Below are 27,211 nucleotides of genomic sequence, written 5' to 3' on the forward strand. Positions count from 1 at the left end.
ATTTCTTCTTCAGATGTCTCCTGCTCCTCCTGTTTCTCCTTACTTGGGGGACTCGTTGTTCCATCATGCTGTGATATAACCTGTGTTAGACTTTCTAAATTAAATCCTTCACTTTGCAGGTATTCCATATCTTCAGCTTCTGTTTTTCAACTTCTGCTTTACTAATCTTCTGTTCTACTTTTCCTTGTTGTGATCTTATTTTTTGTACTGTGAAATATTCCATATCTGGATGCCTTTGCCTGCATTTCTCTTCGAATATCTTTGGTGCCTCTTTGTTTTGTATTGATTAATTTGGCTTTCTTCTTTGCATAAATATTGCACCACAACAGGTCTCTCTCTCTTTCTCATGTCCATAGTTTTTTTTTATATCTTTCAAAAATCTCTAGATTTTGTTCTTTATATTTTCGCACTTTCTTGGTTGCTTCTTTTTTCCAAACGGCCCAAGGTTTCTTGGTCTATAGAATGTTTTTCATAAATCTGTTGTATTAATGAACACAATTTTTTTATTTGAAGCTTCTGACAGTTTTTGTTGTGCTTTCTTTCCTCTAATTTCTCTCTTAATCTTTTTGTACATCCTCTGTCTGGGAATTCTGGATTTCTTGCATAACAGCAACAATACATAATTTCTTTCTTATCCTCAACAGTCCACTCTACCATCTTTATGTTATGACTCTTTCTTGGCCTATCAATTTTTGCTGTTTTTGTGGACTACTACCTCCTTCTACAACGGGGGGGGGGGCATCCTCCATCTGAGCATGGCCTATCCCCATTGTAGGAATGTTTCCATATTTTGAGGATTCTACACTGTCATTTTTTCCAGTCCTGGCACCAGTGCACCTATCAGGATTGGGCACTTTTTCATCCTGGGTCTTGTGCACCCAGCTATTATTTTTAGTACTTAACCTATGTCTGTCCATGATATACGCTTTACAAAATACAGTCTATATATCAGTGTCGTCTTGGGGTGATTTTGTGTAAAACAGGGTCCACCTTGTGAAAGTACTCACCAAGACTTGAGGATGAATTCAATTCCAGCAAAACTACACTCCTTTGATTGCTAATTTATCATTTCTCTATTCGGATGCTATGTGGTACATCTTATAAGTAAAGGCATCGCTTCAAGATCCAAGGATGTTATAATTCCATTACACCCCGTCCCTCGTCAGACCAGTAATTGAGTACAGTGCTCCTTTTTGCATGTACCTCATCAGACACCTGCAACAATTGGAGAGACCACAGAGGTTTCTCACCAAGAAATTACAGTGTACACAAAACAAGTCTTACATGGAAGAACTGAAAGCCCTGTCACTGTACTCTCTCTCCTACAGGTTGCTAAGGGGAGTCTTGTGCCTGGCTTACAGAGCAGTCTCTGATCTCTGACTCGGCCCTGATGGAAATGCTACACAGTTGTAAATCAAACTGCAGGAGGGGCACTCGCTCCAGGGATCTTAACCTAGCCTCTGACATGAACAGGTTATGCTGGACAGACAGATACATTTCCCAGAGATTACCACTTCTCTGGAACTAGCTTCCAATTCACATGAAACAGAGCCCCTCCCTGACCCTCTTCAAATGCAACCTAGATCAATGGACAGGTAACAGCAAATTCACTCCTGGGATGGTGCCCATGTCCCTCCTGGACAGAGAAAGTCAGTGTTAACTACCATAGACCCTGACCTCTGTGAACTTTGTGCACACCTAACCACTGACAACTGAGGCAACTCGGGATAAATATGGCTAAGCTTGTAAGAGCTCTAGGGCCATTAGCCTAGTAACCTCCTACGAATCTATGCACCTATGAAGAGTCTCAAGACAGTCCATTAAAACACAACACTCCTAGGTTTAACTTTCCTGATCAGACCATATTAACATCTGATGTAAGGACAACAGTCACAAATGAAATATGAAAAAATGCAGTACTGTTCATTTTGGTAAACAGAATGTTTTACTACATCATAAGGATCTAGGCACTCTTGCTGATATTTCATATCTTTCAACATCATGTCTCCAAAGTAGTTCAGAAAGCCTAATATCTAGCACATCCAAATTCCACAGGTGTCTCCCCTTAATTCAAAATCTTCTTAATTCCCTTTTAATGGTATCTCATCAGACCCATTAGTGAATATAATGTCTCCTTTTGGCATGTACTTGTCTAAAGGTATCATTCAGTTTGAGTGACCGCAGAGATTCATGAGTAAAAAGATCAGTGGACTCAAAAATCTTAGTTATCAGGACAGAATGGCAACCCCTTCTCTGTACTAATTTTCTTACAGACTCCTCCATAGGGATCTTTGTCTTACCTTTTGAGCCATGAAAGATCAGACACAGTCTTTGACCTCTTATTCCTTCACAGAACAAGCCTTCCCCTACAGATAAACAGAAAGTGCTGGCATGACAGATTCCAATCTCAATGTATCTGTCTGCCTAGTGCTTACCTATGTGATTGCTTGATTTAATTACTTATCGGACTGAAATCGAGTTTTTCAGCCCACTAAATATGAGATACACTTTATGTTTAACCAAGCTTCCATTAACTTTTATCAAGCTCTCCTGGGAGACACTGCATCTAAAAGAAGGGCTTTCAGTCAAATACAAAAGGCAGTGTAGCACAAACGAGCATTCCTACTAATATCTTTTTATTTTCGGTAACTTTGCAAGTGAAATATAACGATCGTTAACTCAAACTGTCTTCAGTCAATGAGGCCAACAGTAAGTTTGCTGCTCTGAATTTCATGTCTTAAGCTGATGGACATCACCAGGGATTTTTCGAGAAGACCAACGATAACAATGGACTCTTTCTTAAGGGGGAGTCCCCTCATGCTGCTTGGTCATTAGACATTACATCAAGGAATATTAATGAAAAGTTCTTAATATTAATAGCTTAAATCATCAAACTAAAAGAAAGAATTCAGTTTTTTTTTTTTTTCTTTTATGCTGACATCAATTGTCTTCAAGAGATTTGCTTACCTTCAAGTTTCTTTCTGCCTGTAAGCTTTTCCGGCAAGTTGATATCAACTCAAGTTTCAATATTCAAGACAGTTTTCAAAACTCTGATGGCAGGACAGGTCTTTCATTTTGGAAACTATTTATGCTCTATTTTCTTGCTATGATTTATTTCTCACAAAGATAGTATATATCTCATATGGGTTCTAATCATTTAATTACTGCTGGTGACTTTAATGTTATTTTGAAAAAAGATTATATATACATATATATTATATATGTATACATGTGTATGTGTGTATATATTCCACTAATGCTTTGACTTACTGGGTTTTTGGCATCTTAAGTATTCAAATAACAACAAATACTGTTACCTTGGCATGAAAAAACAACTAGCATGCTAGATGCAACTTTTTTTCTTACTTTCTTTTTTCTATTTTTTACTGGTTTAAAGAAATCTCTATTCTGCATAGAGATCAATAAAGAAAGATTCCTTATAATACAAAAAAATCTCTCTATAAAGTGGACATACACTGGTGTGGCTTGGGAACATTGTCTCCTATCGTCACCATTTCCCTTGTTGGTTATTAACCCTACTTAAAATATATTTAGGACAATACATTGTTTCATTAATGGTTACCAGGTGAAACTAAGATAAAGCTCCTTACTTATGCTCATGATCAACTGTTATCCAAGTCAGCAGCTGACTCCTCATTATCACAATTTTTAAAACTGAGATGTTGCACTCTGTTACTGAACACAAGATTATTATGCCTATATTTACACTTATGTTTCTGAAAGAGTAAGGAACTATATGATTAAATGACTATGCCTAACATTGCCTCTAAATGGTTTAAAATGAATCTTTCCTTTACCAAAATAATTGTTTTTAATTAAAAAGGTATCCCATTTGGCCATTTTATACAAAATTCATTAATTCCACCTACATACATCTTCAGGATTAAATTTATTTGGGGAGGTGGAACTCAAAAAAACCCCACCTAGGTCAAAATTAAATTATCATAAAGAAGATGGGCTATAACATTAGTGACTCCAAAATTTCAATGATAACATAATGGTGGCTAAACTATTATTTTTAGACTGTGTCAGCAGATAAAAAAAAATAATAAAATAAAACTACAAGTTAAGGGCCATTTGGCAAGCACACCTCTCAGACTTGTTTGAAGGTTTAGTCTGAGATAAATACAAAGACTTTCACCTTTTCAGTTCAGAATAACTACCATTTAGCTGCCTGCAATCCCTTTCCATGGCAATGCATCCCTCGGTCAGTGTGGTTACTCTTTTAAATTACCATCAAATAACATAAACATAGTGGAGTCTTTTTTTTCACATTATTATTTGAATTTTAAGGATACCAACATGCAGTCTATAGTTACACATCAATATGGTTCAATTTCAATTACCGTATAAAGAAGAATTAAACAAATTTTGTCAATTTCTCTCACTTCTAACATAGATTTATAGATTCAAAGGTAAGTATAGTACTAGGCTAACTGCCCTTGCAGGCCATTTTAAGCCTAGCCAATTTTTCTTCAGAGGTGGGAATCAAACTCTGCACCTTGTATTCTTAAGATAAACACCTTTATGCCAACCACACATATTGTACTGTTTTTATACACTGGGAAAAATCTTAACTAAGCTGAATAATTTCACAAGAATTCCTTGCATGACCATACTGATAACATTATAACTAGGTGGAACAAACTGACAAACTTGATAGTGATAAGTTTCAGAAATTACGCAAGTTTTACAAATGTTATTTTGAATCTTTTCAAAAAAGGGCAATCCAGCAAAACTACTGCAAAGAGTATACTGGAAAGTACAGTTGTGTAAAATCTTACCATACCGTAGATGTCCTTTCGCTTCACTATTTCAGTATTCCTAAATATAAGGGATGCCTCATCCTGGGCAGCCCAATGCTCGGCCAGTGTACATCAGATTAAAAGATCTTGTTTGTGCCACACATCACATTTATGCTCCCCACACGTAAGGTATAAAAGGACATATGGATGCAACTACCCAGAACTGACTTGCCCCAGTAGAGAACAAGCATCATAGGACAAAGCATTCCATGCATAACCAGAACAAAAAATGCAGAAGAAACAAGAGGGGACTGGAAGGAGGGAGCGAATACTGCAACAGTGATGAGAAGGACATCTACTGTTATGGTAAGATTTTACGCAACTGTATTATGTCTTTCTATATCCCTGTTACAGTACTCCTAAATATAAGGGAGAGCAAAAAAGCTTAAGAAACAGAATGGGGGGGGGGGTGGAAGGCTGAGAACAGCCCTCAACAAACCCACATAAAATGGTTTCAGCAAAACCTGCTCTTTCCCTAGAAACCATATCCAACTTATAATGCTTAGTAAAGGTATGCACTGAAGACCAAGTAGCAGCCACAAGGACAAAGGTGGTGAAAAATCCCTTGAAGAAAGCACCAGAATAGGCAACAACCCGTGTAGAATGAGCTTTAACAGAGGAGACAGAGACTTGCCATGAAAAGAATAACCAAAAGAAATGGCCTTAGTAATCCAGGAGGAGATGGTTTGCAAACAGCCAAACCCAAAGACCTAGGATAAAGGGAAACAAAAAGCTGATCAAACTTACAAATAGTCCAAGTGTTATCCAAATAGTACCTGAGCTGTCTGTGCAAATCCAAGGTATGCAGGACCCTCTCAGTAGCAGACTGAGGAGAAGGGAAAAGGAAGGAAGTTGTACTGACTGATTTAAGGCCAACTCATTTACCACCTTGGGCATAAAAAGAGGATTAGTACAAAGGGACACCCTGTCCCAGTGAAAAATACAAAAAAAGGAGGGTTGGCCATAAGATCCTGGAGCTCAGAAACATTCTGAGCAGAAGTAAGAGTCAGCAACAAAACAGTCTTCCAGGTACAATGCTGCAAAGAAGGAGAATCTGCAGGCTCAAAAGAAGCCTGATTCAGTTCCTCCAAAACAAAATTAAGGTCCCAAGAAAAAGGAATAGGCTTTCTTGGAGGCCTAATATGCAGGATGCCTTTAAGAAATTGTTTGACCTCAAAATGAGAAGTCAAAGAAAGAGTCATGGGCAGACGAGCAGAAATGTCTGACAAATGGGCCTTCATGGAAAAACAGACCAAGCCAGACTGCAGCAACTCACACAAATAAGAGAGGACCACAAAGGGACCCCCACTGAAAAAGGGTCCTGGTTACAAGCATGGCACCAGACTGAAAATCTCTTTCATTTGGACATTAAGATTTTCTACTTGAGGGTTTCCTTGTCTCCTTTAAAAGCCTGAGCACATCCTCAGAAAAGAGGTACCAGAAAGGGATCAAAACCCTATCACCCACAATGTCAGTCGCAGATTTGGGATGGATGAGAGACCCCTTGTCCTGTGTGAAGAGATCCAACCAGTGTTTCAAAATACAGTACAGCAACAAAAACTCCAAATCAACTGGCAACAATGGTGTTCGAACTGGCGGCAAAAGAAGTTTTGGGTAGTTGCATCCATACATCCCTTTTAAGGCTTACATTCTGTGCGGTGAGCATAAATGTGATGTACAGTGCAGACAAGATCTTTTGATCTAATGTACACTGGCCAAGTGTTGGGCTGCCCAGGACGAGACATCCCTTATATTTAGGAATACTGCAACAGTGATATAGAAGAATGCCCTCAAGTTACTGGATGGGTCTCTATAAAGGTAAAGCTTGTTGACTCGGTTGTGGTTAACTGGAAACTGTGCATCATATGCTGGATATGCCCTAGAATTCATTCCTGGTAGGGAAGAATTTTTCATTTTTTTTTAATCAAATTATATCATACAAAACTGAATGTCCATATAGTATCTGGGTATTTGTGTTTGTTCCCTGCTCTTCCTCCATATGTCTACAGACTCTGCCACTACCAGCATAGTAACCAAACATATAACACTATCATACTGGAATCTGCCTATATCTACAGGCTTTATCTGCAAAGCACTGATATAGCCTTTTTCTAGAACTCTGTAACTATGAAAACTTAAGAGATTTAGAAATGTAGTATGAATATTGTTTTCTCTGATGAACTTAATATTTTTAAGCATTTTAGAATATCAGGTAGTAAGTGTGAGTCTTGACTTTTATTTTTATTTTGCAGCATGAGAGAAGGGGAGGTGGGATGGTAAAGAGGGCTTTAATCAGTATTTTGATCGTATTTGTTTACTGGGTTAATCCAACTAGGCAGAAAAAAATTACCCCTTTTCAGTGGAGGCCCAGGAAGAAAAGCTCCTTATGTACATAAAAGTTGTTAGAGCTAGCAGATTAAGTACATGTCAAAGGCTTGATTGCTATTATTAGACTGCAGATGACATAATTCCTCAAGGGCAAAAAGGCTTTTGAATACTGTAAAGTAATAAAAAACAGATTATAACATATTTATGATACAAATATGTTTTATGTAATATGATTGTATACTGAAGTATATAAAAATAGATAGAAAGACAAGACCTAAAGAGAAGGAGGGAAAAAAGAGAAGGTAAAGTAACTGTGTAAGCTAGACATATTACAGAGGGTACAGCTGTAAGAATGGAAGACATACTTTGCCTCTTGGTGCACACAAAGCTACATACAGACAGATATATAGATAAGACAGACAGATGTGTGTGTGAAAAGGGGTGTTAATTGGAATATTAATAGTAAAAAAAACCAGAAAAGCTGTGTATCTGTCTGATACATTTTAATGTACTATTTAACTCACATTTCAAGTTTCAAATAATTTTCTAGACTTGGTATTCTCTGAAACAGAAGAGTTTCGATGTTATTTGAAATATTATTATTAACCATGCAATCTCAGCTCCAGCATATATTAAACTATCTTTTTTTATTCTGTTTCAATTGTATTGCTTTTGTTATATTTTGTAATTTATTTTAATCATTATTAATGTATAGTTTACTCTAACATGCTAAGGGCTGTTAATAAATTTTGATTGAGCATCTAAGCAACTAACTAGAGAATCTGGTAAACAACTGTAAATGATGAAAATGTCAGTTTGCTTCCAGGTCAGTGAAGTCTCGCAGAAGAAGTTACCATCCTTGGGAGGTGGAAACACAGCATATCTGGTGTACTAATGCCAAAAGTTATGCGTCTGGTAAAAGATTCCCAAGTGAACAGTTTAGCTTAAACACAAACCTAAGGTGGAAGATATTGGTTTAAAATCATATTTCACACTGAAGGATTCATGCTAAATATCAAGATATCCAGAACAATGACAGTCACACCTACTCCCTATTATGATCTGTCACATCCACAAGAACTGCAAATAATTTATTTACTGAAATTTAATAATTGGGTAGGTACACTTACACAAAATGGCTTCTACTGACACATAGCCCCCAACACAAGGTAACAAATTAAAAATTAGATGATACAAGTCAGTTTATACACACAATAAAACATAACACAAATATTTAGAAAACATTATACATGCTATTTATTTAACATTCTATGCTGTAAAGGGTAGTAAACAGAGCAATTCTAGTCTGATCTAACTGAAACACACCTGGGGAAACAAACAAGTTACACAACAGTAAAACAAAATCCTCACTCTGTGTACTGATGTCAGCTTTAATACTAAAAAAGGTCTGAAGTGTTATTAAGTGAAGTGGTCTGCAACAATTTCTAAACCAATTACATGTGGACATACTTACATAAAAGCATTTAGTTTTACTACACTGTACTAAGCACAACATGGAGGTGACAGTGGTGGCTGTGGACTACAGCCAAGATGTGCCATTACAGAGTACAGCCTACACTTGCAAAAAGGCTTGAGAAGTTAGGGGACTGACAGGCTGTCTCCATGGCATAGAGGGATGGAGCTCTGACTGTGACTCCTTAGAGGTCAGCTGGAGAGGAACTTGAAACAAGTGGCATTTTGACAGTCTGTCTATCCCAAGGGGATGGGAATATGCTCTGGTTGGTGCTGCATATCTCAGTGAACAGAGACAGCACCCACCAAAACATCTAGGAGACACACTAGCAGATATTTGCAGGATTCCACAAATTACATCACTGTGCTACATGCCTCTTGCATGGGGGCAGCATTACAAACTAATCTCCATGGTAGCAAATGACACTGTACTGGGATGCCCTGATCTCCTCTCTTGTCCCAAATTTCAGATTAAGTATGAGGGAGGTTTATTTTTTCAGACATGGAGTTTGAGGAGGGGCAACAGGGATAGCTGATGGTCAGCTGTCCAGACAGCAAAATAATTAAATGTTACAGGATATGCAGGACAGGTACACTGATTTAGGGGTGAAATCTACATTTGTTCTGGAATCTCTCTCTCCTTGATGAGCACATGAAGCAGTTCTGATTAATCTAATTTGTTCAAATGGAAGATGTATTGCTGAAGGGGGTCCCGGATAGCAAAATTAAACGAAGATAAAGCCACAGCAGCAAATCTGTGCTGAGATCTAGGCCTCTCTGCGAGTTAGTTAGTCAAAGCTGCCTAAGGCAGAAGAAATCTTATTTGCTGTGCAAACTGTGCGCCAGGAAAACCAATGCTTAATTATTTTAAAATCTGGAAAACAAGTGGCTTAACAGTATGATAGATCTCTCCTTCACTGACAGCCACCTGGCCTTTGCTTCAGTAAAGAAATATGAACTCTTTTGTATGCAAATTTCAAAAACTTGAATGTTTTAGCTTAAAAGGACGATGACATACTAATGGCATACACCAAAGTAAGACTCAATGACAGCTAAGAATTTGGCCTGTACATCTGTTATTAGAGCCTCAGTGTCTTGAGTTTTATTAAAAATGCTTCTGAAATTTATCTATACAAGTCAAAAGATGGGTACAAGGTTGAGAATGTTCATTTCTTCTCCTGTTGCAGTAGAGCTAAGCTGTGCACAGCATAGCCAAAATGACTTGCGATGTTACTGTGTCTTTTAGCAGGAGCTGAACTACATAATACTGTCACAAACAAACAGAATTATTCTGTCAAATAAACCGACAAAGAAACAAATAACATAAGGGAAAAAAACACTTATAAATATACAGGCAATTTTTGGGTTTAGCATTTAGATAAGCTGTGCATTTTGTAAGCATATCCATATATCTCAGAAAACTTTTACAACATAGCTTGATGTTGGGTAAATATGATCAACACACACAATTCTATCTTTTTACTTAAATAAGACTCAACTTACCCTATCATCATTAGTAGTAGATTCTGGATGGGGCAAAGGACTATCCTGATGTGTTGTTTCAACAGTAACAGGTTCCTCAGCTTTAGCTCTAACAACTGGTGTTGCAAGTGGCGACAGATCTAGCGGCATCTAAACAATTAAACATTTGCAATACTGTCAGCACTTGGTATAAAAACACATAAATGCAGCAAATTAGATAACCTCATTCACAGTAAACTGAAAGAACTTTTCATTTTTAAGAAAAATATCATTTAACATCCTCTTGACTTACTAACTGGAAAATGTAACACCCTCCCCTCAAAAGGTTCAAGCACTGAGGAAGACAGATTACAGTAAAAACTAAAAACATCTGCACTGGCCAGTGAGTCTACTGGGGAAGAGTCAAGGTATTCACCTGCACTGATAATAATCTAGGCTCAATTCGTCAACTAAGTGCTAGAACAGCAGATGCCAGAAAAAAACGAATAACCAAGGATTAGTTCCCATATCTTGGGGAAGGGGGTACTACTGGGAATGACGCACTGTTTGGTATGAGGCGAGAAATTAGGGTAATGACTGCATTCTTTTGTGTTTAGGCACTACACACAATTAATTCACAATAGAAGCATACATGAAAACTCATGCACTTACACACACACACACACACACACACACACACACACACACACACACACACACGCACACACACTCTGTATTGATATAAGTCAATTCTCTTCACTTCATTGAGTCGGCAAAGATGAAAACGTAGCAAGCAGATGTACATTATTGTTATCTAGACTCCTGTTCCATGTAGTCAAGAAAAGCAATAAATCTTAAAAGAAGATAGTGATTTAAAAAGGAATTCACCACCACCTTTCATATTCTATTATACTTTATTATAATGTAGACTGTTGTAAACATATGCAATATATCATCATATTGTTTATTATTTATCTTTTGTTAGTCAGGTAAGTGAGCTGGTCCTTGGATCCTTTTCAGTCAAGACACTGACTATTATACAGGCTAATATATTTTCACAGTTGTCTTATGGTATCTATTATCAACACTTTAGTAGACAATGACAGAATTAATGCACAAGAATGGAATAGGGATACATTTGGTAAAAGATACAAATGCATATTCTGACCATGCTATACACAACAGTGAATAGGATTATTAAACAGGCATTTCACTTACTTATTCATCATACAAGCTACAGAGTATTTCATGTGCACAGTAACTGAGAAATGCTAGTATGGAAATTAGTACCAGTACTGCACTACCTATAGACTGGTAATGCCTAATTGCACCCCAAAAACCTTGCATCCAGAGTGACTGCCCCATTTGCTCCACCACAGCATTCCTGAATATTCAAGATGGGACAGAATACCCCCCCAAAAAATAGAGAGACACGAACGCTCATTGTTATCAGTTAATCTATGAGAAGGTCTTCCATTCCTCACACATGCAGGAGTCATAGAATTTATGTAAGGGCTATGCTAAGCCCCAATACCTAACAGAAATTTCAGTAATCGTTAAGTCAGCTGATCTCTCAGAAAGCCCACTGACAAAGGTAATGGCAGGGACACTCACCAATTCTTCAAAATCTCTAACTTGTGTGATCCAGCACTGTTGTAAGTTGCGGCATCACTGCATTGGACTTGGAGGCTGTGTTGGCCTGCACCTCCAGTTCTAATCCCCAAGTAATATACGATAATGATATCTGCAATACAAAACTCAAACTTAGCACATTTACGGAAACCTGAAATGCAGGAAGCAGAACACCTGTGATGAATGGAAGGCCGTCTAACAAGATGAGGGCAATCGGTAGGGTAACTGCAGCATGCCCTCCTGAAAGGTAACTTAGATGCTGTGTACTCAACTTACTGTTTCTTACTTTAAGAGGCAGCCTGCAGCAAGTTACAGCTGGGAAGGCTCCCTGTAAGCTCAAAAGCACAAAAATTCCATACAAAAGGTCTGCCTTTATTTTATGTATTAATACAGAGTTCGTATAAAAATAACAACAGCACTGAGTTGAGGAAAGGCTGTTTTTACCAAATACTTGTCCTTCAAAGACTGACATTAAACAGAGAAACTAAAAATATCAGGCCTTATGTCCAAACTAACTGATCAAATTTCTGACAATCAAATTCCAATCAGAGAAACAAAATATACAAAGGAATCATAAGAAAGACAAGGCTATCCATCCAGAGGCCACATGTGCCTTGCCAATAACCACCTTCGGGGTCTACAAACCTTTTCAAGGAAGATGAGGCCTGTAAGTCCCAGAGTGTATTTTAGAGCAACTATCAAGTTGTCTAATCCAGAGATCTCTGACTCAAAAGACCACAGGTGCTGTATGAGAAGCAGAACACTCAGATGAGGGCCTAATTCTCCAAAACAAAAAGAAGGGAAGACAGTGCAGCTAGTAATGTACTGTTGTAGCTTCCCTCACTAGAATGATGATGGTTTGAGAGCTGCTTGAGGCCAAGGGGCCATGAGTTTGAGATCCCTGGTATGCTATGTTTAAAGGCCAACATGGAGCCACATTTCTTGACATGCAAGAGGAGCAGATTCTTGAAGAAAGGGAGGCACTGGCAAATGAACCTCTCTCTCCATTTAATTTTATTACCTGGTGTAAATTAGGATTTCTTGTTTTAGTGTAGTCTACACTAACTGATATATCAAGAAAGAGAAGTCCACAGATAACAGGGTTTTTGAGAGCATGGAAGACAAGGCAGAGGTCGCTCCTCAATAGCATATACAACACAGAGTAAAGGCATAGTGATTTTAGCCTTTCCTCATAACTAAGATTTTTCAAGTCCAAGAACCTTTTTATTATGAAAATCTGCAGTTTTTTTAATTTTTTGATTTACCTGGTGACATGCATGCAAAGGGTGCATTAAATTCTATAACAGGTCTAACCAGGGCACAGTACAGGAAAGTAACAATTCCCTTGGATTTAGATGAGCTGCCCTTTTAAGGGTTTTATGCGTACAGCTGATAGATGATAATCCAACAAGAGGGAAAGCCTTTGACCTAGGTGTCCAAGTCCCTGATCACAGACTCAGTGGAGAGAGGGGTGTCACTGATACAATATGTAGTAGGAATTTGTGGTTTTACAAAGGAGATGATACTGCATTTTTTAGCTTTAGTCTGGGCCCTTTTTCAGTGCACCAGAAGATAATGTGTGTTAGTTTGGTTTGAACAGTGTTAGTTTTGTTGGTTAATTTAATGACTTCACCTAGCTTACAATCATCAGAGAATTAAATCAGCAAGATCTCTGTTGATATATGGTGTTTAGGTAAGAGAAATAAATGGCAAAAAGGAACCCTGGCAATACCACTTGTCACCTCTTCCCTGACTGAGGTGGGGAGCATCAATGACACTGACAACAAGCACTGTGTCCTTCAGCTAGTTTCCAATCCATCATACCACACACAGATTAATGTTTAAGGCCAGTAGCTTTGCCAGATCCAAGTAGGCAGCATGCATAGTGTGACTACTGTCCATTGTCTGCATGATCCTTTCAAAGAAGCACACAAGATTTAGCAGGTATGACTAAACACTTAACAAATCTGAGTTGTTGTGGGTCGAGCTTGATCAAATTTTTAATGTCCTGGTTTGTGAGATCAGTGACAACATAATCCATGGCCTTATAGACAAGACTAGTAAGGCTAATGTGTCTGTAGTTCCTGGGTCAGTATTGGGGATGCCCTTATGGTGTGGCACCACCACCGCAGTGTGCCATTACTCAGGAATGTATCCTGTGGCAAGGGTTAGGTTGAGCAACTTGTGCAGATAATCAGCTAGAGTCTATTTGACACTATTCAATAGACAACCATTAAAAAAAAACATGCATCCAGAGAAATAGCTTACAGTGGAAATAAGTCACAGTGATGTTTTTTACAGAGCTCATGGATGTGCTTAAGAGGAAAATGTATGTACAGATTAGGACCTCAGATCTTTTTGTATAGGCTTTTCGTGTCCATATAGTAAAAATCCACTAAGTGGTGAACTGCTGACTATATATAACCTTTACAAAACTAAGTAGCTCAGATCTTCTTTGAGCATAGGCAAAATGAGCTTACGATGTAAAGAATACAGCAGTGAGGAATGGAGCCTTGGGACATTAGTTTTCAATGTGCTGCAAATTGCAGAAATGTTGTTAAATGCAGGCCAAATGGCTTGAACACCTACACCTGGTGGTTGAGGGGTTTCCAAAGTGATAGGGAGAGTGCCCCTAGTCTCAAAGTGTTAAATCTATGGTGTTCCAGCCAGGGGTCTTCACTATCAAGCCTCTTCCTGGGTCTAGCACAGGGCCAGTGCTAGCATTTTGGGGGCCCCAGCAAGTATCAAGTTGGGGGCCCAACCCAGGAGAATATAAGTGTGACCACATTGCCGTCACACCCCCTTCCCTATCAAGCTCATGAAGCACATTTAATGATCACTGTACAGTGATACTACATTCAGACCATTAAAAAGGCTTGAAATGTCAAGATACACAATGACTGGCATTTAGTGCCAATGTTACATTATGACAAGTCCCTGTACCACAGCAAGGAAGCCACTCACAATGTTGCAAGGAAGCCACTCACAATGTTGCACACACACACACTGACTGGGGTGGCGCAGTGGTACAGCAGTCAACGTTGTCAACTCGCAGCAAGAGGTTCCCTGGTTCAATTCTCAGCTGGGGTGCCTTCTGTGCAGTCCGCATGTCCTCCTTGCATTCATATCGGTTTCCTCTGGGTACTCTGGTTTCCTCCCACATTCCAAAGACATGTATCTGGAGAGTTTCTCCCTGGGCAGCGGTTGAAAACAGGCTCTGTCCTAGTCAGACTTTCCCAGTCAACAAATGTTAAATAAAATAAATAAATAAAATTTAGTACCAATGTTACATTATGACAAGCTCCTGTAACACAGCAAGGTAGCTACTCACAGATGTACACACACACATCAACTGGCATTTAGTAGCAATGTTGTTGCATTATGCCATATCACTCCACAACACTGACTGTGTCAGTGATGCCACTGTTTCTTGTTCCTTCCCTGGCTGTGCAACTCTCATCTGAACTTTTGTACTGGCTTCCTATTGAAGGTTCCAGAGTATTCATGTGGCAACTCATCAGCTGCTTCCCATTCCATTTGTTTCTCTTTAATTTGCTGTTCTACAATACTGTGATGTTTCCAGAGTTGGATTTTGTACACTAAATCCTTCACTTCACAGGTAATCCATAAAGTACAGTTGTGTGCACTTACCATAAATGTAGATGTTCGAGTGTATTCACTGTTGCAGTTATCACATTTGGGTAATCCCTGCCAGGGTAGCCCTCAGTCGGCACGAATACCACAGGCTTAGTATTTCTGCGTCAGTTGCCGTTGGTCCAGGACTGACGTCAGGTCGTCAGTGTTATAAATCACGGCAGCCGACGTCATTACATCAGTTTTTCTTGCCCTGTCAGGAGACTCCAAGAGGGAGCTAGGTTATGGTGGCAGACCACCACTGGTAGAAAGTAAATACCAAAACATCCTAGTAAGGATAGAGAGATTGAGAGAGAAAGACAAGGGGGATGGAGGGAGGGAAACCAGGACTGCAACAGTGAATACACTCGAACATCTACATGTATGGTAAGTGTACACAACTGTACTATGTTCATGTTTCACTGTTGCAGTCATCACATTTGGTTGATTCCCAAAGCTAAAGAAAAGGGTGGAGGCAGTCACGAAGACTGGGGGCTGGCTAGGATGCCCTGCAAGACTGCTGTGGCAAAGTCTGCCCTGGATTTGGAGAAGATAGGCAGGTGGTAATGCTTGGTGAAGGTATGAACAGATGTCCATGTTGCAGCCTCCAGGATGTCCCTGGTAGGGACCCCTCTGAGGAAAACTGCAGAGGTGGAGGTTGCTCTGGTAGAATGTGTCATGACCCCCTTAGGGGGGAGGTTTCCTGTGCTGCTTGTAGCAGAAATGGATGCAGTGTGCTATCCATTTGGAAGTGGTTTGTTTGAATATGGCCTTGCCCTCTGCCCCTGAAGCAAAGCTGACTAACAATTGATCAGTCCTCCTAAATGATTTAGTCCTGTCTAGGTAGAATCTGAGCTGTCTGTGCACATCTAGAGAGTGCAGAATCATTTCCCCCTTGTTTTGTGGGTTAGGGGAAAAGGTGGGCAAATGAATGCACTGGTTGAGAGCCACACTGGTCACCACTTTTGGGAGATCCTGTCAGTGTGGAAAATGATGAAGGGGTCTACAGCCATTAGTGCTTGTAGCTCGAATACTCTTCTAGCTGAAGTGATGGCCAAAAGCAAGGCTGTCTTCCAAGAGAGGAACTTTAACTCTGCTGATGCTGCTGGTTCAAAGGGGGACAGGGTGAGTTTTTCCAAAACAAAGTTAAGGTCCCAAGCTGGGGTAGGTGCACTTCTGGGTGGCCTCAAGTTGTTAGCCCCTCTTAGGAATTATTTGATGAGAGGGTGGGAGAAAAGAGGTAGCGCTGTGCTGAAATGAGCAGAGATGGCAGAGGCATGAATTTTAATGGAAGAGAAGAATAGACTCCTGTGTAGCAGGTCAGCCAGGTAATCCAGGATGAGAGGTAGGGAGGGCTGTGCAGTTCCGGCTCCCTTAGCCTGGATCCAGGTGCAAAACCTTTTCCACTTGTCAGCATAAGACTTTCTAGTGCTAGGGCGTCTGGCCTCACGTACACATCCAGAACTTGTTTGCTTAGATTGGCAGCTTGTGCAGTGGTCAGAGAATAAGCCAGGCTGCCAGATTTAGGGTCTGCAATTGGGGATGTATGAATTCTCCATTCCTCTGGGTCAGGAGCACTGGGATCTGAGGGAGATGCCATGGTGGCAGTGGTGACAGGCTTCGCAGCAGAGGGTATCAGTGCTGGTGTGGCCAGTCTGGGGCAATCAGGATTGTCCTCGATTTTTCCTCCCTTATTTCGAGTAGTATCCTTGTAATGAGCAGTAGAGGGGGGAATGCACAGACTGAGAGACTGACCCACTGGAAGGATGTAGCATCCACTTTCCAGGTCTTGCTGTGAGGTTCCCTGGTGCAGAATTTGCTGAGCAGATGGTTGGAGTGGGAAGCAAAGAGGTCGACCTTCTGGGTGCCCCATTTCTGGGTTACAAGGGTAAAGGTCCTTTGGTCTAGCTGCCACTCGTGTGGGTCCAGAAGATTTCTGCTTAAGTTGTCTGCCAGAGAGTTTAGAGAGCCTGGCAGGAATTGTGCAGCCTGAGGCTGTGTGCCAAAGGGTCATGGTGAGCCTGCACTGAGGGTACGAGTGAGTCCCTCCCTGCTTGTTGACATACCACATCACAGTGGTGTTGTCTGTTTTGATCAGTAGGGGCTCCAGGGAGAGTGGGGGTCTGAAGGCTATCAGAGCTTGCTCAACAGCTAACATCTCTTTTTGGTTGATGTGCAGATGAATTTGGTTTGGGCTCCATTGGCCATGAATGCACCTGCCGTCCAGGTGTGCATCCCAGGCATAGTCTGATGCATCTGTGGCGAGGGTCTGGGTGGTGTGAGGTTGTGAGAAGGGTAGTCCCTTGTTGTGGTTGCATTCTGCTGCCCACCAAAGGAAACCTTTCCTTAAGCACGGTATCACTGGTATAAGAGTTTCCAGGTCTTGGGAGTGTTGACACCAAAGGCTTTTTAGGTACCATTGTAGTTTCCTCATATGCAGTCTGGCATATGGAATGAGTACAATGCAAGAAGCCATGAATCCCAGAGCTTGCAGGATTTTCCATGCGGATAACTGGGGTCTGGTGGCTTGTTGAGAGAAGTAGGTTGTCAGGTAGGTTTGTTTTTCTGGTGTAAGGAATGCCATCTGGGATGCCATATCCAGGCTTGCTCCCAGGAATATAATTTTTTTTGTGTGGGTACTAGTTTGGATTTCTTTTCATTGATAGTATACCCCAGAGAAGTCAGTAGGTCCTTCACAAAAGTCAGGTGCTTTAGCAGCTCTTCCTGACTGCCTGAATCAAGCATTCGTCTAAGTATGGGTAAATTTGAATATTTCTTTGTCTGCAAAAAGCAATGGCGGGAGCCAGTCATTTTGTGAAAACTCTGGGAGCAGTGGATAAGCCAAGGGGAAGTGCAAAGAACTGAAAGTGCAGTGATCCTGCCCTGAAACAGTGATATTTCTTGCAAAATTCCCTGATTGGGATGTGTAGGTAGGCCTCTTTTAGGTCTAGGGTGGCTAACCAAGCATCCTTGGAGAGCATAGGTAGAAGTTGCTGGAGGGTGAGCATTTTGAATTTTGGTATCACCAGGAAAGTGTTTAGGATGGATAGATCGAGGATGGGGCACCAGGTGCCCTCTTTTCTATGTACCAGGAAGAGCCTGGAGTAGAAACCATGGCCCTACCTGTTCTGCAGGAACATGCTCTATTGCCCTCATCAAGAACAGGGAAAGGTCTTGTTTTCTGGCCTCTGCCCACTGGTTTGGGGGAAGATCTGGGAACCCTTTTGGGGTTGGAAGAGTGTGGAAAAGAAATTTGTATCCCTGGGACACTATGTTGAGGACCCAGTGGTCGTTGGTAATGGTGGCCCAGGTGCTTGCACGGAAGGAGAGTTTTCCTCCTAGGGGCAAGAGCAGGTGGGCAGAGGGAGGGGGTGGAAGCGTGAAGTCATTGTGAGTTCTTACCATAAGGGGTGGCTTAGCACTCCCCGGTTTTGAAGAGGAGAAACTCCATTGCTTAGATCTCTGCATTCCCTAGGGCTGCTGTCTGGGGAGACTGCTTCCCCAGGGTCTGGGCTGAGCTGACCTGGAGGGGTAGAAAAGGACCAGTGCTTGGGAGGGCAATGCCTACTGAACCTCGGTGGCTGGATCTGCAAGAAATCTTTAACTGTCTGTATAGATTTAGCTTTTTATTCCATCTTTTTTAATACCTCCTTTGTCTTGGTGCCAAATAAGTTGTCTTTGTGCAGTGGTGCGTTCAATAATATGGATCTGGCAAAGGCTGTTCCTTAAGCCAAGATGCCTTCTAAGGACAGAACCAGTGACTGCTGCATGCAAGATGCTTCTAGGGCGTCAAAACCACATTGCAAGGTGTGCTTAGTTACTTGACTTGCAGAATGCATTAGCTCTTGTAACTCTTTATATTCTGCACAAGCAGGAAAGGAAGATATTTTTTGTTTGAGGAGTTCCATGGTATGTTGCTGATATTTCAGCATATGGAACTGACAATTTAGTGCTCTAATAGCAAGAGTAGCAGAGGTGTATACTTTTTTACCCCATCTGTCTAGTGCTCGAGAATCCCTATCTGAGGGGGTGGGATTCTTAGCAGAAGTTGCTTTAATTCCTTTAGGTCCTTGAGAGATAACCTTGGAGTTAGCAGTAGGATTTTTGAATAGAAATTTGTGAGAGTCAGGGACTCTATAGTACCTGTCTGGTTTCCTGGAAGCAGGAGGGAGGGTGTCAGGAGTCAAACTGGACTCCATAAAAACATCATCCACAACATCCAGGACAGGAGGAATGGCCAGAGGTCTGTGCTGTGGAAGATCTAGGAATTCCCCTGAGTCTCTTTTTTGACTGAGGGTAGTCCTGACCCTCCCATTGAAAATGTTCCCTTAAGGTATGTAAGGTTTCCTCAAAAGAAAAGTCCTCAGGTGGAGAGGCTGAAGGGATAGATGCCTCCACATCAAAATCCTCATAAGCTGAGAGGAGTTGCAAATCTTCATATTCAGATGCATCAGAGTCATCGGACTCCTGTTCAGATAAAACTATTGGGGACAAATCTCTTTTTCTTTTGGAAGGGGTAGCCTGGCTTCCCCTGATAAGCATTATAAGGTCTTCTGCCATTTTAAGCATTTGAGACTGAGGCAAGGAAGCAGGTGCCTGAGACTGGGTTGTCAGTTTCTTGGGTGTGGTTCGTATCCTGGGCCTTAGAAACTCAGTAGTTTTCGAAAGAATGGTAAATGTGAAAGAAGTTGTCGGTCTGCGTCGAGAATCGGTAGTGCAAAGTACTTCCTCAGAAGCTGGTGCCTGCTCAGCAGTTCCAGACCCATCCAAGGTAGAGACATCTGCAGGATCCTTAGTCGATGAAGAGTCTCGCTGCATACCGGACTTCGAAAGGGTCTTGATAGCGGCCTGAAAATCCACAGAAGCGGGCATCAGGGGCTGCGAAAGCACCTCACTGAGGACCGGAGAACTGATGACTAGCTTAACGGAAGCGTCGTCGGCAGTTTTGGACCTGTGCAGTCTGTCTCCGTCTTTATCTTTACGTTTTTTCAGAAGATCTGCTGTCGGATGGCTTACCAAAGCCATATCGGAATTCGAGGACTGAAAGTGAAAATATCTAGCTATAATAAAGGCCTGATGACGTATGGTTCTGGCATTGAACAGAGTACAAAAGCGACCGCGAGGTACGTCGTGGCCTGGACCTAAGCAAGTGACGCAGTAGGAATGAAAATCACGGTGTGGTATTTGCTTTCCACAGGCAACACAATTGTTAACTTTTTCTGACATCGGTTAGAGCAAGAAAAGTGGATCCCCAACAGGGTACTTTAGCTTTAGAAGACTTCAACTTCAATTTCAGAAACGAAAAACTCAGGTAGCGGCCAACCGCCACTCGTGCAAGCTGCTTCTGCTTCGGGCTCCTCAGAAAGAAAGACTGATGTAATGGCATCGGCTGCCTTAATTTATAATACTGATGACCTGATGTCAGTCCTGGAGTGATGGCAACAGAAGCAGAAATACTAAGCCTCTGGTATTCGGGCCGCCTGAGGGCTACCCTGGCAGGGATAACCCAAATGTAATGACTGCAACAGTGAAACACGAAGAACATCTTCAGTTTCTATTTCTCTAACTTCTCCATTACTAATTCTCTTTTCTACTTCCCCCTTTGTTTTCTTATTTTTTGTATTGTAAAATTTTCCATAGCTGGATGCATTTGCCTGCATTTCTCTTCAAATATCTTTGGTGCTGTTTTTTTTGTACTGATTAGTTTTGCTTTCTTCTTTGCATAAATATTCCACCATATTAAATCACTTTTTCTTTCCCATATCCATATTTCTTCTTCAGATGTCTCCTGCTCCACCTGTTTCTCTTTGCTTTGGGGGCTCATTGTTTTATCATGCTGTGACATAACCTATGTTTGACTTTCTACACCAAATCCTTCACTTTCCAGGTGTTCCATAACTTCAGCTTCTATTTGTTTAACTTATACTTTACTAATCTTATATTCTACATTCCCACTTTGTGATCTTATTTTTATTTTGTGAAATTTTCCAGATCTGGGTGCCTTTACCTGTTTTTCTCTTCAATTATTTTTGGAGCTGCTTTTTTGTATTGATTAATTTGGCTTTCTCCTTTGCATATAAATTACACTGTTAGATCTCTCTTTCTTTCCCATGTCCATGTTTCTTTTTTATACCTTTCAAAAATCTCTAGGTTTTGTTGTTTATATTTTTGCAGTTCCTCGGTGACTTCTTTTTCCAAACGGCCCCAGGTTTCTTGGTCTGCATAACATTTTCATGAATCTGTTGTATTAATGAACACAAATTTAGATTTGGAGCTTTCAACTGTTTTTATTGGGAAAGTATTTTTCTTTCCTTGAATTTCTCTCAACCTTTTGAAAATCTACCCAGAAATTCTGGATTTCTTGCATAACAGTAATGATACATAATTTCATTCTTATCCTCAGTAGTCTGCTTTATCATCTTTATGACTCTTTTTTTGGCTTGTCAGTTTTGTGTTTTTTGTGGACTGCTACAACCCTCATCTTTATACCAACACACACGCACGCACGCACGTGCACACACACATGATACATGGAGGGGGTATGTGATACATGAAATATGCTGGACTGTAATATTAGGACACTTGTTTCCTGAATAGAGGATTTACCCATCATCATGTAACATGTTCCCTATACTTACAGTAAAATATGCTGCAGATATCAAGCACCAAACACTTATATACTTACATATATATGCATGTGTGTGTGTGTGTCTCTGTGTATGCGTACAACTACTGTTGCAATCAACTTCGTATTTTACCAAGTGCAGTGTAAGTCGTACAGCAGGTAACACATTTCATAGGATCACAGGAGGTTTCCAGGCTAATGGCCCTGGGGCCCTTACAAGACTAGCCAAGAGTTTAGCCCCAAAAAAGAAACCTCTACCTTTGGTGCTGTAAGATGAGAAGACTCTAGGTTCTATTTCCACACCAGGTATATGGAATAATTTTTAATACTGTTACTACAGTGCAGCATAAGGGGGTGCTGTAATTCTGAGTGTGCCATCCCTTACATGAGATGCTCAACCAAGGTCCCATCTGCATGAGCTTGTGGTAGATCCCATGGCGCTTGTTTAAAAGTGTAGGGGAAGTTTCCTGATGCCCTGGCTAAATTTCACCTAGTAGTATAAATACTGCCTCAAGTTTCTACTGAAAAGAGGTCACGAGTCTAGAGGGACGAACTTGGTCAACAAGGGATAAATAAATACAAAATATTGAATTACCTATCCATGCCAGTCTATCCAAACTACTGGCTAAGAACTGCTATATACCTTCTCACCAACAGAATAAAACCGTCCCAACATTCATTCAGATTATCTGCTTTAGCCAACTCAGGTTCATGAGACAGATGGTGAGTAAGTGGAAAGGACAGATCAAAATTTATAAAAAAAAAAAAAAAAAAAAAAAGTGGCAGAGTGGATAGTGTTCCTGTTTCTCAGCAAGATGTTCCATAATTCAATTCTCAGCTAGTATGCCAACTGTGTGGGGTCTGCGTGTCCTCCTGGTGTTTGTGTGGGTTTCCTCAGGGTGCTCTAGTTTTCTCTCACAGTCCAAAGACATGCAGTAGATGGATTGGATACATTAAATTGGCCATAGGTGCAAGTGTGTGGTATGGAAAAACAACCATGGCAGGGTTAGCTAACCAGCAATGTGAACCTTGGCTCTAGATGACTGTCACTGTTGAAATGACACCCTGACCCCATGTGCAAAAATGGGAAAAAGGGTGACTGATTACTTCATCAAAATAACTTTTTGCATGTATAAAATAACACATTTAGCTATTCTGCAAGCTTCCTAACTGAAGCTGTTAGTAAGCTATTGGTAAGTGTTCCATATTTTGCCCATTTGCTCCCACATTATGAGAAATAGCATTCTGCATTTTCCAAATGGAAGGATGACAACTTAACATTCCACATGGAAAATGGTATGCCTCTAAACTGCCCATAACTTGTGCATGCTCTGAATAAGTGTGTGTGTGTGTGTGTGTGTGTGTGTGTGTGTGTGTGTGTGTGTGCGTTTGAGTGTGTGCATGCTTGCATTTAAAAGGGGGCATAAAACATGGATAATATACACATCTACATGAAAATCAGGTTAACCCTGTGTAAGAGCTTAAATTTAAATAAGTATCTCTTAAAATAATAGCAGAACAGGGTGGCCACGGCGGTGCAGCTGTTAGCATTGTCGCCTCACAGCAAGAGGTTCTCTGGTTCGATTCTCGGCTGGGGTGCCTTCTGTGCGGAGTCTGCATGTCCTCCCTCTGGTCACGTGGGTTTCCTCTGGGTACTCCGGTTTCCTCCCACATCCCAAAGATGTGCAGTACGTGAACTGGACACTCTAAATTGGCCCTAGATGTGAGTGTGTGTGTGCCTTCTGTGGAAGGTTGGGCGCCAGGCTGGCAACTCGACACTGTAAAACTCCACTGCCAATCATGAGCAGACAGATGATCCACTGTGGCGACCCCTAACCGGGAAAAGCCGAAAGAAGAAGAAAATAATAGCAGAACAACAGTATACAACTGAAATGGACCTGTGCCTGAAGTGTAAAACCAGACAACATGATACTAATCCATTCATCAGTCAGTATGTGCTGTAAGTGTCCAGGACCCCCTTCTGCAGTTCTTTAATTTGAAATTAATGACTATATTGTTCTGTAAAAAGAGCTGCTGTCACCTCATTAACCCCATGGCTTGCATAAAAATATATATTCATTTTTTATATTTCTTGCTTACTCTTTAACAGTTTTCTGCTTACTGTCACTAAGCCAAAAACATAAGGCAGGCAAGAGCTCCCATTTTACACACACACACACACACACACACACACACACACACACACACACACACACACACACACACACACACATCTATGTATGTATGTGTGTATACCGATTACAGCAAAGCCAATCAGGAAACAAGAACTTACTTCCCTGACTGCTGAAGCCAATCAGGCACCTTGCTTCACTGAGGCTGGCCTGATTGAGTGCAGCTTACAGGAAAGATTTTTCAGGAAAAAAAAAATACCGGAATCACGTGGCGACATTGTACAGCTGTGAGAACATTCAGGTGGTGCTGAGAAAGGAGTGGAAGAGAGAGAGAAACCTGTGGCTGCTTCATGTGGGGGCCATAATACATGGGGAGATAATTGAGGGCTGCCGGTTTGACGGATGCCTAACGCTGTCTATGGTCTAGCAGTTAGTGAGGGCTCTTCTGTTTGGATTCTTCCTCTCTTCAGGTTCCAGGTGGTAAATTGGGCCTCTTCTGTTCAGATTCTTCCTCTCTTCAGGTTCCAGGTTGTGAAATCGGGGGTCTTCTGTTCTGATTCTTCCGATCTTCAGGTTCCAGGTTGTGAAATCAGTTCAAAAGAGGTCTAAATTGCTCTTGACCTGGCTAGATAAAGGGCCGAAAACTAGGAGGGATCAAGGGCAGCTAACCAATCTCCTGACAGAGGGGGTGGTGTCATGGGGCACTAGGTGGGGTTAGTTCATGTTAAGAGGCTGCTGTAATCAGTCTGAGTACTGGCTGTCAGTCAAGCTAGGAGGCGAGTGTTTGGCCCCCTTTTCTCAATCCTAACAATAAAAAGAAAATCCAATTCCCAAAAGAGAAGTGAAAACATTTTTAAACACCTGAATGTTGCTGGTTATGTTTCTGTTTATGTTTGTACACATCATGAAATCACAAAACTACAGACAACCTGTACCAAGGTAAATTCAACAAAAAGGTACAAAGCTAGTACTTGGTAATCTTTTCTCAACTGAAACCCAGAAAAGAAAACTCAAGTCCCAAATGAGCAGTAAAAATCATTTTCACTCTCCCAAAAGTTACTGTTTCCTGAGATGAAAGAAAAAGTGACTCTTTTCCTTTATTACATCATCAGACATACTGTACCAAGGTAGCTACAGCACTCTACACATCTACATCTACTTTCCTAACTGCCATTTTCTTTATATTAACAGCAATGATTAGAGAGTTAATTACCAATTTTTGTCCAAGTCTTGGGTTAAACAGTACGGGTGTTTCAACTGTATGATTTAGTTTCCTAAATGCAAGCACACTTTTGATGGAAATGCCCGGGTTTAGGTCTGGGTGATGGTAGGCATCCAGCCCAATCTACCAGCAACTGCATTTGTTTAAGGATGGCATTTTTGCTTCTTTCGAATCTTAGAAATCTCCCGTGAGTCCCAGAAAATTGGGTCCCTTACCGCCTTTAAAGTTCTGATGGGGTCAAGGATGGAATTCAAATCTATTGCTGTACCCCTCAACAGGAAGTCTGGGTGCAGGCTGATAAGATTTGTAATGTAAACTCTAAGCTCCTTGGAAATGCATATAATACTCATCCCTTGAAATTTTATAATGTTTCTCTTGGTGATCTGGGGATGCATGCTTTTACTGTGCAGCAGCACATTAACCCTGGTCAGTAGAAAGCCAGAGTAGGGTGAACATGGGTACATTTTGAAATTCCATCTACAGTTGTAGAAGTCTTGCTTTTTGACGTCTCTAAAGAAGGAATTGTTGGTTAACGGGGATGATACTTTCAGGATAAAGGTAACCAGTCTGTGATCTGACTTAACTAAAGGCAGGTCAGCCAGGAGGCAGGGAACATGCCCGGATCAGGTTTGTGAGAACTATGTCCAGGATATAATTACCCTGGGTGGGATTTTGGACAATTTGTTTCAAGAATTCTTGTTAATCTAATCTATGAAGCACTGTGTACAACAAAAATTAGAAGTGTAAGTATTGCAGTCTACGAAAGGGTAGTTGAAGTCAACAAAGATTAAAGAACCAACATTTATAGGAATATTTTCAAAGAATGCCAGGTAGTTTTCATGATCCTGTGGGGCCAAAGAAAGGGGATAAATAACAAGCTATAAATTGAAATACTGTCTTCCTTAAGTGTGTGCTGAAGTTCAGTGATCTCACATCGGGGGGGGGGGGGCAAGTAGTACTACTTTAGAGGGGATAGAATCCCTGAAGAACACTGAAACACCTTCACCATTACCACTTGAAGGCATGATAGGTACAGAACCCCGGTGTGGATGGGGTGATCTCATTACACTTAAGCCATGTCTTGGTGACAACAAAAACATAGACCAATTCCAGATGCAGAAGTGCATCCATATAAGGCTGTTTATAGGCAAGACTCCTGAAATGGAGATGGGTCACTACGATGTGGTCCAATTTATGATCTGCTTTGTTACATAGGTAGGTATGTTCATTAAATGAACTCTGTCTAAAAAGCAAAATGGGGCAGCAAAGGCATTGATTAGTATGCATAAGCCTTTGAACAACAGGAGCAGACCATCCTTTGCAAAGTAAGTAGGATTGTCAATCTTCTCATCTTGGTGAAATATACACTAGACCCTCTGGCATGACAGTGGCTACTTAGCCAATTGTTGAATCCAATTACATTTTCCTTCAATCTAAGCATCATTTTAGATGAGGGAAGGATACCACTCAAAATCATAGTCTTAGCCTTGACTGAAGCATGTAGCAAGTTCCAACAACTCCTTCTGCATGCCTTTCGTGGGTTTTCATGATGGATCATTCACTCCAGCATGGACTACAAGCACTGCTTAGACATACTTACTAGAAAGTACAGTTGTGTACACTTACCATAAATGTAGATGTTCTAGTGTATTCACTATTGCAGTCATCACCTGTGAGTTATCCCTGCTGTGGTAGCCCTCAGCTGGCCCGAATACCAGAGTCAATGTTTTTCTGCATCGGCTGCAGTTGCCTGTAGTCTGATGTCAGGTCATCAGTGCTATAAAGCAAGGCAGCCAATGTCATTACATCAGTTTTTCTTGCTCTAATCCATCAGAATCACAAAGAAATAAGGTAAAGTGGTCCTGGTGGCTAAAAGCCA

The 27,211-nt window shown here is 40.9% G+C and overlaps 1 protein-coding gene across 4 annotated transcripts in view; it reads right to left on the reverse strand.

Annotated features, from left to right (window-relative positions):
* The window catches only part of ATF2 (activating transcription factor 2), a 1,040,579-nt gene that overhangs the window by 682,897 nt on the left and 330,471 nt on the right, over nucleotides 1–27,211 (reverse strand). For 3 of the 4 annotated variants that reach the window (XM_044075568.1, XM_044075567.1, XM_044075569.1), the window contains exon 5: nucleotides 10,131–10,259. In XM_044075568.1, the coding sequence (XP_043931503.1) occupies nucleotides 10,131–10,259 (129 nt within the window). Of the gene's footprint in view, nucleotides 1–10,130; nucleotides 10,260–11,702; nucleotides 11,889–27,211 lie in introns of those variants that run through there. The other variant, XM_044075570.1, reaches the window with a different exon arrangement.

This window comes from Protopterus annectens, chromosome 6.part1 (genome assembly GCF_019279795.1).
Source record: "Protopterus annectens isolate FY-2018-M chromosome 6.part1, PAN1.0, whole genome shotgun sequence".
Classification (NCBI taxonomy): domain Eukaryota; kingdom Metazoa; phylum Chordata; order Ceratodontiformes; family Protopteridae; genus Protopterus; species Protopterus annectens.